Source organism: Dictyostelium purpureum, assembly GCF_000190715.1.
Source record: "Dictyostelium purpureum unplaced genomic scaffold DICPUscaffold_614, whole genome shotgun sequence".
Taxonomy (NCBI): domain Eukaryota; phylum Evosea; class Eumycetozoa; order Dictyosteliales; family Dictyosteliaceae; genus Dictyostelium; species Dictyostelium purpureum.
Window position 1 is genome coordinate 1 of NW_003519948.1, and position 11,588 is coordinate 11,588.

At 22.5% G+C, this 11,588-nt stretch overlaps 5 protein-coding genes across 5 annotated transcripts; 1 reads left to right on the top strand and 4 right to left on the bottom strand.

Moving 5' to 3' along the window:
- Positions 1–379: 379 nt before the first annotated feature.
- DICPUDRAFT_85169 (uncharacterized protein) lies at positions 380–1,840 on the bottom strand (the record flags this gene model as incomplete). The annotated part of the gene is made up of 1 exon (XM_003294672.1): positions 380–1,840. One exon carries the CDS (start codon positions 1,838–1,840, stop codon positions 380–382), a length of 1,461 nt encoding a protein of 486 aa, XP_003294720.1.
- A 386-nt stretch (positions 1,841–2,226) lies between these two features.
- Positions 2,227–3,939, bottom strand: DICPUDRAFT_43851 (uncharacterized protein; the record flags this gene model as incomplete). Its single annotated transcript, XM_003294673.1, has 2 exons — positions 2,227–2,861; positions 2,961–3,939. 2 exons carry the CDS (start codon positions 3,937–3,939, stop codon positions 2,227–2,229), a joined length of 1,614 nt encoding a protein of 537 aa, XP_003294721.1.
- Positions 3,940–4,314: 375 nt separating this feature from the next.
- Positions 4,315–6,949, bottom strand: DICPUDRAFT_159759 (uncharacterized protein; the record flags this gene model as incomplete). Its single annotated transcript, XM_003294674.1, has 2 exons — positions 4,315–6,506; positions 6,574–6,949. 2 exons carry the CDS (start codon positions 6,947–6,949, stop codon positions 4,315–4,317), a joined length of 2,568 nt encoding a protein of 855 aa, XP_003294722.1.
- A 302-nt stretch (positions 6,950–7,251) lies between these two features.
- Positions 7,252–7,833, bottom strand: DICPUDRAFT_159760 (uncharacterized protein; the record flags this gene model as incomplete). Its single annotated transcript, XM_003294675.1, has 1 exon — positions 7,252–7,833. One exon carries the CDS (start codon positions 7,831–7,833, stop codon positions 7,252–7,254), a length of 582 nt encoding a protein of 193 aa, XP_003294723.1.
- Positions 7,834–9,721: 1,888 nt separating this feature from the next.
- Positions 9,722–10,178, top strand: DICPUDRAFT_93273 (uncharacterized protein). The gene has a single exon (XM_003294671.1). It carries the CDS (start codon positions 9,812–9,814, stop codon positions 10,106–10,108), a length of 297 nt encoding a protein of 98 aa, XP_003294719.1. The 5' UTR covers positions 9,722–9,811; the 3' UTR covers positions 10,109–10,178.
- The last annotated feature ends 1,410 nt before the right edge of the window (positions 10,179–11,588 follow it).

An 11,588-nucleotide genomic window follows, 5' to 3' on the forward strand; every position in this document is an offset into this window, starting at 1 on the left:
CCCTTTAAGAAAAGTATAAAACTTATACCCGCAAAATAAAAAAAAATTAAAAAAAATAAAATTAAAAAAATATAAAAAAAAAAAAAAAAAAAAAAAAAAATAAAGAAAAAAAGATAAATTATTTTATTTAAATAATTAATATTTAAATTAAATATATAAATATATTAAACAAATAAAAAAAAAAAAAAGAAAATAAAAAAAAAAAAATTTATTACAGACAGTACTTTTTTTATTTTTTTATTTTAAAAAAATTAAATCTTAAAACTATTTTATATTTTTATTTTTTTTTACAAAATAAAAATAAATATTATTTGATAATATGAATATTAAATTTACAAAAGTATTAAAAAAAAATGATGTGTTAAAATGTTATAATTAATTATTTAATTGAATGTGTTGAAAGATTTGATGTTGAGGAGTGTTTTTGATTTAAAAGAATATGTTTTGGTTGTGAAAACATTCTTTTGGGTGTTAATTTTGGTGATAATGGTGCTCCGTGATTACTATTTGCGAATGATAAACGTTTGGTTGGGGTACCACTATTGGTAGTAAGAATTTTATTCAATGAGTCTGGATTATTTTCGATTTGGTCACTAATGATGCTATGAAGAAGATTTGTACAACTAGTACTGTTTTCTTGGTTCATTAATGATGAAAAACGTTTAGTTGGTGTTCCACTATTGGATGATGGTGAAGAAAAATTATTATTATTTCTTGAAAGTTTTGGTGAACCATTAATATTGGCAGAAAAAAGTGCCAATCTCTTGCTTGGTGAAAGTTTTTTATTTGGAGATAAAAGTGATGGAGATGATCTAAATACTTCTTTAGATTTTTGGAGTTTGGATAAACGTGGATTAATTAAATTTGATGGTGCTGAAATTTCATTTGATTTAGAGAGATGACTTGTTGTTGTTGTTTTAGTTGGTGAAAGTTCAATTTGAATATCTTCTTTAAGGTCCTGAATGATTAATGAGTCTAATGTTTCAATAATATTAGATGTTTCGTCAATATTTTTAAGTTCAGCTTTTTCTTCTTCTTTTTCTAAAACAACTTCTTTAATTATTTCAGAAATTTCTTTAACAATTTCATTTACTTCATCAATAATAGTTTCATTAGTAGTTGTTGAAACAATATTAATCTCTTTTTCTTGGTCAAATTTAATTGAATCATTTTGTTTAATTTCATTTTCTAATAGTGATTTAAATGAATTTAAAGAGTCTTCTTGAGATGGAGTAGTAGATAGTTCAATTGGTACTGTGGAAATTGGTGTGGAGATATCATTATTTTCATTATTTATTGACTTTGAAAAAGGAGTTGAACAAATTTCAGGTTCTTTTGATTTAATTTCGTTATTTACAGCAAGTGGGGTTCTTTGAAGAGATGGTGACCTTGGATCAAGATTTTGATGTTGTTTAAATGGTGTTCTTTTAAATTTAAGAGATGGTGATCTTGGATCAAAAAGATTTTGATGTTGTCTTTGGGTTTTGATTTTTTTAAATGCAAGAGGTGATCTTTTAATTTTAAGTGATGGTGATCTTGGATCTAAAACATTATTATTATTTTTATTTAAATTTATTGGTGATCTTTTAATTTTAAGTGATGGTGATCTTGGATCATAAATGTTATTATTATTTTTTCTAATTGGTGATCTTTTAAATGAATTAGTTGGTGATCTTGGGTCTATATTTTGTTGTGGTTGTGATTTTTTAAATGGAGATCTTTTAATAGTTCTTGAAGGAGATCTTGGATCTATTAGTTCATATTCTTCTTTAGCAATTGTTGCTGTATTTAATGAAAAACAACTTGTTAAATATTCCTTTTGTTTTTTTAAAAATTGCATTTTTTTTTTTTTTTTTTTTTTTTTTTTTAAAATTATTTATTAATTTTATTATTTTAAATATTATTAATTTATTACTAAATATTTATACAAAAAATTTATAATATATTTATTTAAAACTATATATGATTTAATTTATTTATAAAAAAAATTTTAAAAAAAAATTTTAAAAAAAAAACCCAACATAAAAAAATTTAAATTTTTTAATCAATTAAAAAAAATGGAGCGGGTGAAATCATATTTAACGGTTAAAAAAAAATAAAATAAATTAATAAAGATAAAAGAAATTTCAATATATTATTTTCTAAAGAATCATTATTATTGTTTTTTTTTATAAAAAAAATATATTTTTTTTCTAAAAATAAATTTTAATATATTATTTATTTTCTTTATTGAAATAAATTTAAATTATTTTTAACAATAATTGAAAATTGTTCTGCTGTTAAAATTTCTTCATTTTCATTAGCTACTAATGAAACTACAGAAGGATTAGATTGAATTAGTTTTGAGGTTAATTCTTTAACATCATTAATTGTAACTGAATCGATAAGAGCACATATTTCTTCAGGTGATTTATAAGTGTTGAGAGCTAAAACATGACGAGCCATATCATCACACTGAATACTTCTAAGTTCTAAATTTTGAAGGATTTGAGACTTTTGAGTACGTTTGGCACGATCTAAATCTGTTTGAGTGATGGTTTTATTTAACATTAAAAATTCATTTAAAACTAAACTAATTCCATTTGAAAGATAACCAGCATTGGTTGTTAAACTAATACCAAATAAGCTAAATTTATTGAAAATAAAGAAAAATCCATGACAGTTCTTTACAGCATGACTTTTATAGACCACATTTAAATTTAAACGACTTTGCATACCTTTACCTGGACCACCAGTTGAATAAGATGAACCACCACCTAATAATGATTGTAAAACTAAACCAGTTATAATTTCTTTAGAATCTGCAACAGTTGATAATCCAGAATATGGAAAAGCAATTAACCATGATGATTCTTCGTTTTCTTTTTGTTGTTGTAATTGTTGATTATTTTCTGTTTGTTCTTCACCTTCTTGTTCAGTATTATTATTTACTAAATTACCTGCTACCAATGCATTTGTACCGCCTCTATAAAATGTTTGATTATCAATTGCATCAGAGCTAGGAGTATTTGGTTGAGTATATGGTATATCACCAAAATATTTATCTACTAGTTGAGTTACATCAGAATGTTCTGCACCAGTTACACTAATAACAATATTTTTACCAACATAATATTTCTTTAAAGTTTCTTTTAATTTCTCTTTATTAATTCTCATATACTCTTCTGGATTTGCTAAAACTAAATTACCAAGTCCACCATCACCATAGGCAACATTTGTTAAAATTTCTGATAATAATTGATCCGAAGCAGATTGTGTCATCATCTCCCAGTTTCTAATACAAACTTCAATTTGTTCTTTAATTTCCTCTTCTTCAAATTCTGGACACTTTATTTGATCAGAAAATATACTAAGTACAAATTCTAAATCTTTTCTTAATACTTCGATAGAAACATTAATCATTTCTTTACTTGATGAGGCCATTGCATTTAATGATATTTCTTCTAATTCTCTTATGATATCTGAAGTTGTATGATTTTTAGTCTTTTTGAAGGTCATTTTCTCTAAAAGGTTAAATACACCCCTATCTTGTGGTGATTCATATTTTGTACCAGCATTAACATATAAACCAATTGCACAAACACCTTCATGAGTTTGTTTTGATACCACTCTAATTCCATTTGGTAATGTTGTAATTTGAGCTTTAAAATTTTTTGATTTTTCGTTATTTTTATCATCATAATTGGTTGTATCATAAAGTTTTTCACCAACTAATTTTGGATGAATTTCACTTAATGATGTGAATGGTGATGTTAAATCTTTTTCATTTGATGTTGAAAAATTTCTTTTATTATTTATTAAAAAATTATTTTGTTTTAAAATTAATTTATTAATATTATTATTATTATTATTATTAAATAAAGTTGAATTTTTAATTAAATTATTTGAAAAGTTATTTGTTTTTTTAAATGAGGAAAAAACTTTAATTAAATTATTCATTATATTTGTTATTTTTTATTAAAATTGAATTTTTCTTTGTTTATTATTGTTCTTTATTTTATTATATATTTATACACTTTGTGTATTTTATTTTATTTTTATTAAAAAAAAAGTTATTTATTTTATAATCATAAAATTACTTTTATTATTATTTAATAGTTTGCAGAAAAAAAAAAAAAAAAAATGCAGATAATGATCATTTTTTTAAAAAAAAAATTAAATTTTAAAAAAATTTAAATTTTTTTTTTTTTTTTTTTTTTTTTTTTTTTTTGGAAAAACAAAGTAAATGATTATTTTAAATAATTATTGAAATGATTATAGTTTTATTATTATTATTATTTTTTGGTTTAAAAAAAAAAAAAGTTGAAATTACAATTATTTGATTTCGTTAAATTTTAAATTTAAAACTGGCAATTGTTTTTTAAAGTCAAAATGCCACCATTCAAATTCATAAGGTTTAAAATTATTATTCATTAAAGCAATTGTTAATAATTTTTTAAACCAACGTTGACGAGATGTACCCCCAATATAACTTCTATGTGAACGAATACTAAATTCGTCAAAATTACCAGGCATTTCGATAGTTTTACCATTTGATAAATCATATAACGAGATATCTAATGCACCACCACGATTATGGACTGATCCTCTTGCTGGGTTTGCAACATATAGTCCTCTAAACTCTGGTGCCACTGAATTTGAAAAAGCCCAGGTTACATTCCATGGTCTATAACTATCGAATACTATAATACCAACATTCCAATTATCTACCAACCAATTATGAGCTTTTAATAGTGACTCTGCAGCTTCACGGTTTAAAAATGCTTTTGCTTCTGGATATAATTTGATTCCAACAAAATTATCAGTACTTGCATATTTGATATCAAACTTTATTGTATTTGAAATGGTTGAAAGATCGACAAGATTATGATTTTTATGGACTTCACTATCGAATGGGAATGGAATACTTAATGATTCTTCTAAAACTTGTTTACATTTCTCTATTGGATAGACACCCTGTTGATGTTGATTAGTTGAGATCATTTTATAATTGAATGGTATACCCGATAATTCTAAATGAGTTGGAGTTCCATCTTTCATTATAATGGTAACCATTTCATTATTATAAATTGATTTTGGTGATAATAAAAATTTGCATATTGAAAATGATCCACTTTGCTGTGCTGAATGAAATGACATTTTACTAATAAATATCCATTCTATATTTATATTTAAACAACCATTATCTTCAAAAATAAGTGCCATATGATCTTTTGCTAAATACATTCCACATAATTCTTTGAATGGTTCTTCTGGTGGTGGTATTGAAATCTCTTCTCTAGTTGGTAATGGTTCATACTTTGAGTATTTTAAGTCATGTTGTGCTTGAAAAGTATCTCTAACTAAAAAATTGAATATCTTTAATGGATTTGAATCATAGTCTTTGAAATTATAGTCTTTTGGAATTGAAAGTAATATTTGATTGCATGACGTTCTATCACTTGTAATAATTTGTGTAATTTCTTTGCCATCACTATCAATTGAATTTAACATTCTTAATTTAGCTTGAATGGAAAATTTACAATAAACGGTTCCATTGTATGATTTTAATATTTCCATATAGTTAGAGTCATTATAATCATCTTTTTCATCGTTAGATTCAAGATACCAATAGCCTTTTATATTATCATAGAGACTATCATTAATATCGACAGCTGACATTGTATTCTTTAAAAAATTTCTTCTTGTTTTAATTTTTTCTTCAATTGAATCTTTACCATACTTTTTAATTGGAATGTGCGATGATTGTAAATATTTGGGTGCGACTTGTAATATTAAATACTCTGATACTTGTTGTGATATGGAATTACAAAGATCTAAAGTGGAAACTGTGAAAACACCTAAACCTAATTCTGGTAAAACTCTAAAATCACTTGCAAAACCATTTATAGCACCGCCATGGCGAGCCAATAGATAATTAAACATTTCATTTAATTCAATTCCAATACCATGACTATATGTTGGATTATAATCAAATGGATCCTCTACTATAATTGGTTTGTCTAAAGGTTGACCACTTATAAATTGCATAAATGTAGATTTCTTTAATAATGGTTCACCTTGATTCAAAAAGAATTGAAGAAACTTTTCTATATCATTGATGGTTGTACGTAAACCACAAGCAGGATTCATACCAAAGTGGGTTAAAGGTGCTTCTGTATAGACTGATAAATCATTTGTAGTTTCATCCCAATATCTCCACATATGACCAACAGCTGTATGTAGTTTGTTTTCATCGGTGACTTTAGTTTCTGAATTAATATTTTTAAATGAACTACTTGTCATACCCAATGGTACTAAAATTTCTTTTTCGATATAGTCTTCAAAGGTAATACCACAAACTACTTGAATAATATACCCAGCAATTGCAACTGCAGCATTTGAATATTTGTATTCTTTACTTGGTTTTGTAATTAAATTTGATTTATCCATTGTTTCGACTAATTTAATTAAATCACACTGAGTTTCATTAAAATAATTACCTTCTATTGGTTCTCTAATTAATCCTGTATAAAAAAAAATCAAACTATTGGTATTAAAATAATAAAAAATAAAAAATAAAATTATATTTACCTGAAGTATGTCTTATTAAATTAAATATTGTTATTTTTTTATAATGATCTTCATCATCTTGATCATCATATTGAAAATGTGGATTTTTAGAAGAGAAATTTGGAATATATTTTGTGATTGGGTCATCTAATGATATTAAATTCTTATCTACAAGTTTTAAAAGACCTACATATGTAAATAATTTTGATACTGATGCAACTCTAAATAAACTTTTATCCAATGTTGGTATTGGTGTTTTTATATCTTTATGATTATAAACTTTTTTAAATAAACTATTGTTTTTATCTACTATTGTTACTGAAATACATGGTATTGATTTATCATTTATTTGATAATTTATAAATTCATCAATATCTTTAATTATTGAATGATTCATTTTATTAAAAAAAAAAAAATTAATTAAAAAATTAAAAAAAAAAAAAAAAAAAAAAATTTAATTTTTACAAAAGCTCAATAAAAAAAAAAAAATATAAAAAATAATAAAAAAATAAAAAAAAATTAATAACCATAAAAGGTTTGAAATAATTTTCTTAAATTTTTTAAAGGTATAATATATGGTTTTTTTTTTTTTAATTCTTTTTTTTTTATTTTTTTTTTTTTATTATTTATCTAAAAATTTGAAATCTATTATTATTTTTTATCACTTCTATTTGCTATTTAATTATAATTATCAATTTATTAAATTTTAAAATAAATTGGAAATTCTTTATCATTTTCTCCTGCTATATAGATTTCTTTAGGAAATTGTAATTGGTGAGGGTTATTATTTGAAAGTTTTTCAATGAGATATTTTGAAAATTTATGACTATTACATTGATGGTTCCATTGATTTCCATTTTGAGATTTAAATTCGTTAAAAAATTTTTCTGCAGCTTGTTTTAAACCATCACTCCATTCCTTTGGATTACCTTGATGGTAAACATTTTCAATTTTACCTAGTAGCTTGTATGATTGAAACATTGGTTTAAGATGATCATTTCTTTGAGTTTGGACATTTACAACACCATCACTAAGAGACAAATAAATCTCGACACCTTTTGGAATAAAAGCTCCACCTGATGTATCATGGTCATTTATTGATTCACCTGCAACATCAATTACAATGCTATAATTTTGTTGAAGCTTGGTATCACCCGGTAAATTAGTATCTGCATAAACCATTAGATAGACATCACCTTCCTTTTCATTATTGATAACTGCACTTGGACATTCTGTAGTTTCAAAAAATGCTGGAGAAACTGAACTAATTGAACAACCCATATTTTCTTTTTTTTTATTTTTTTTTTTATTAAATTATTAATTATTTATTGTAATGATTAAATAATCAAATTAGTATGTAATATAAAAAAAAATTAATTATTTAAATAATTAAAAAAATAAATAAAAAAAAAATAAATAATTAAAAAAAAAAAAAAAAAAATTAGTGTATGTGGGATTTGAAATAAAAAAATTAAATATATATAAAAAAAAAAAATTATATATATATTTAATATTTGAGTATGGAATTAATATAACTTTAAAAGGCAAAAAATTAATTCTAATATAATTTTTCTTTTTATTTTTTTTTTAATTATTTTTTTTATTATTTTTTTTTGATTAAATTTTTAATTTTTTTAAATTTTATTTTTTTAAATTTTTTTTAATTAAATTTTTTTTTAATATTATTAATAAACAATATAAAAATTAATTAAATAAAAAAACAAAACAATAAAATATAAATTAAATAATAATTAAAATGGATAGTGATAATGAATGTTATTTATTATCATTGCCAATTGAAAATTTATTAATTATTTTACAAAATTTAAATATTGAATCATTAATAAAGTTATCAATAGTTAATAGTCATTTCAATGAAATTATATCAAGTTCATCATTACTATGGGAATCAAAAATAGATGAAGATTTTTTATTAACCAAAGAAACATCGATTGCAAGATACGATTTACTTAATAAATTTCATTACGATGAAAATTTCCAAAGAGATCAATTAACCAAAATACATAGAAAGAGTGTTTTTTCAATTTTTAAACTAAATAGTTTGCCTCAACAAAATGAAGATGATGACAATGAAGAAGAGGAAGAGGAAGATGAAGAAGAAAATGAAGATGAAGATGAAACCAATAGTAATAGTGACACAAGAAATTTTAATATAAACAATAATAATAATAATAATAATAATAATAATAATAATAATAATAATAATAATAATAATAATAATAATAATAATAAAATTGATAATAATAATTTTTATACAATTGATTATGAATTTGATTTGGTTAAAGATAATCAATTATCAAATTATAAAAGTAATAAGAAATGTAAAAAATTTAAAAAACAAAAAATAGAAAATAATACTATTATTTTCTATTGCAAAAAAGAAACTATAGAATATTCACCATTTTCAGTTTATAAATTATTATATAATAGATTTAATCAAAATATTATTCATCACTATAAAACAATGAGATATATATGGAATAGACTAGAATCATGGATGAATAAGTATTTACCACAAATGAAAAGATCATTTTTAACAATTTCAACTGAAAGATATAATATATTAATTAAAGAAATTACCAAATATATTAATAAAAGTACACAATTATCAACACCAACCCAACAACAACTTGATTCAGTATTACCAGCCGATTATTTGTGTTCAATCTTAATTCATAATGGTCAAAAAATAACAACAAGGTATGGATTATTGGGTACAATTACAGTGTATGATTCAGTTATCAATATTATACATTATTCATTAAATGAATCATTTAGTATTTATCAACAATTTTGTTCACGTAGCTTTTTTGGTTCTTGTTGGTTTTTTGCTGGGTCACTTTCTAGAAGATTTTATGTTGTTGTAATTAAAAACTTTCAATTTTTAGGTAGGTATTAAATAATAATAATAAATAATAATAATAATTTAAAACTTATTAATAATTATTAAAAATTTATAGATTTAAAATTTACTAGGGGTCAAATTTTATTAATTACAACTTCTAAAAGAATGAGACCCATTGTTGTTGCAAATAGTTATTGGGATTTTATAGAAAAACATGCCACAATGTTAGAAAATAAGATATTAACAACTAGAAAGGATTTTCTTTTTAGATATCCAGAGCATTCTCAATATACAGGCGAGACCGTTACTAATGGAATTAGAATCAAGGCAACAGCATTATATATTCCGGAAGACCTTAGTGATTATACATTTTATTATAGAATTTCAATTTCAATGGACAAAAATGAAGACCCAAATAAATCTTGTCAACTAATAAGACGTCATTGGACTATCACAACTTCAAAAGGATCAATATTTACTGACGGTCCAGGTGTTATAGGTCTATTTCCAATTATAACTCCTGGAGTTAAATTCGAATATTGCAGTAAATGCGAATTGGATGATTCTTTAGAATATTCAACTGTGGTAGGTACAATGAATGGTTATCTTTCTTTTTCAAGACTAAGCAATAGAGATGAAATTATAACCGCAATTGTTCCACTATTCTTTTTAACAATTAACCAACAATAATATAAAATAAAATTGTATAGTAAAATAAAAATAAAAAAAAATATACCCATATTCCATTTTTAGAGTAATTATATAACAAGTTTTTTAATTAAAATAAGTTATTTTTATAAGTTTATAATTCTATATTTTAGATTATCATTAATATTATTGTATAAATATAGTTGTAGTAATAATGGATTTATATAAATTATAAGAGTTCAATTTCTAAATATTGTATCTAATTGTAATAAAAATAGTAGAATGGAATAAGGATTCAAAAGAAAATTTATTGAAACTAATTTAAAAAATGGTTATTAAAACTTTAATACCATTATCAGAATTGAATAATGATGGTGGTGTGAAAACTATATAATTTGACTTAACCCTTCGATTAGAATGGGGCAAAAGTTAACACGACTTTTATTTAAATTTTTTTTTTTTTTTATTAATTTAATTTTAATTATTTGATTTTGGTAATTTAATTTTTGTTAATTTATTTTTGTTATTTAATTTTTATTTGTATTTCATCGATAAATTTCTGTATCTTTCCAGATGTATCGGTATTTTCACTCTAAATATATCTGAATTCCATATCCTGCTAAACTTCTCTAGCTTGTTCACTATATTCATTGTGTGGTGTCGCTGGATAGCTGGGTCTTGGTGTTTAAAATATAATCAATATTGATTATATTTTAAATTATTGAGACAATTTATAAAAAAATTTTTGGTTTTATTAAATTTTAATTTGTTAAAGTGGTTAATTTGTAAGAGTTTATTGAATTATTTTTTTTTATTATTTTTTTATAATATAATTCTAATTTTAATAGGCCAAAAGCTATTTATATTTATTGAATTATGTGTTGATTTTTTAATTGAATTTTGTTTTTATTTTTTGAAATTAGGGTTTGGAGTTTAAATATATTTTTTTTTTTTTTTTTATTATTTAAGGCATTTATATTTAGGGAAAAAAATTTAGCTTATTTAACAAATATATTAGAAATATACAATTGATTTTAAATTATTTATTATACATTTATTATCATACGTCTTCTTTTTCCATCAAAAAATTCAAGAAACATAATATAATATTAAAAACAGGGGAAGAATTCAATTCCCAAATAGAAAAATTAGAAAGGGGGTGTATTGAATCAGAATCCAAAGTGATGCACATAAAAAAAAAAAAATTTCATTCCTTAATTTTTTTTTAAAAAAACGCCCCCCAACACCCCCTTGATAATTCAAAGTTTTTTTTTTTTTTTTTTAATCAAGTGGGGGGGGGTGGGGAGGGGGAAAATTTTTATTTTTTTATTTTTTTTTCCCCCATTTTATTATTTTTTTTTTTAAAAAATTAAAAGGGGGGGTTGAATTTTTTATTAAAATTTTTTTTTTTCTCCCCCCAAAAAAAAAAATTTTAATTTTTTTTTTTTTTAAAATTTTAAATTTTTTAATTCTTTTTTTTTAAATTTTTTTTTTCGGGAAAATTTATTTTTTTTGGATTCCC

Coding starts and splice junctions, on each gene's coding strand:
- DICPUDRAFT_93273 (XM_003294671.1), top strand. CDS start 9,812: ATGGACAAAAATGAAGACCCAAATAAATCTTGTCAACTAATAAGACGT.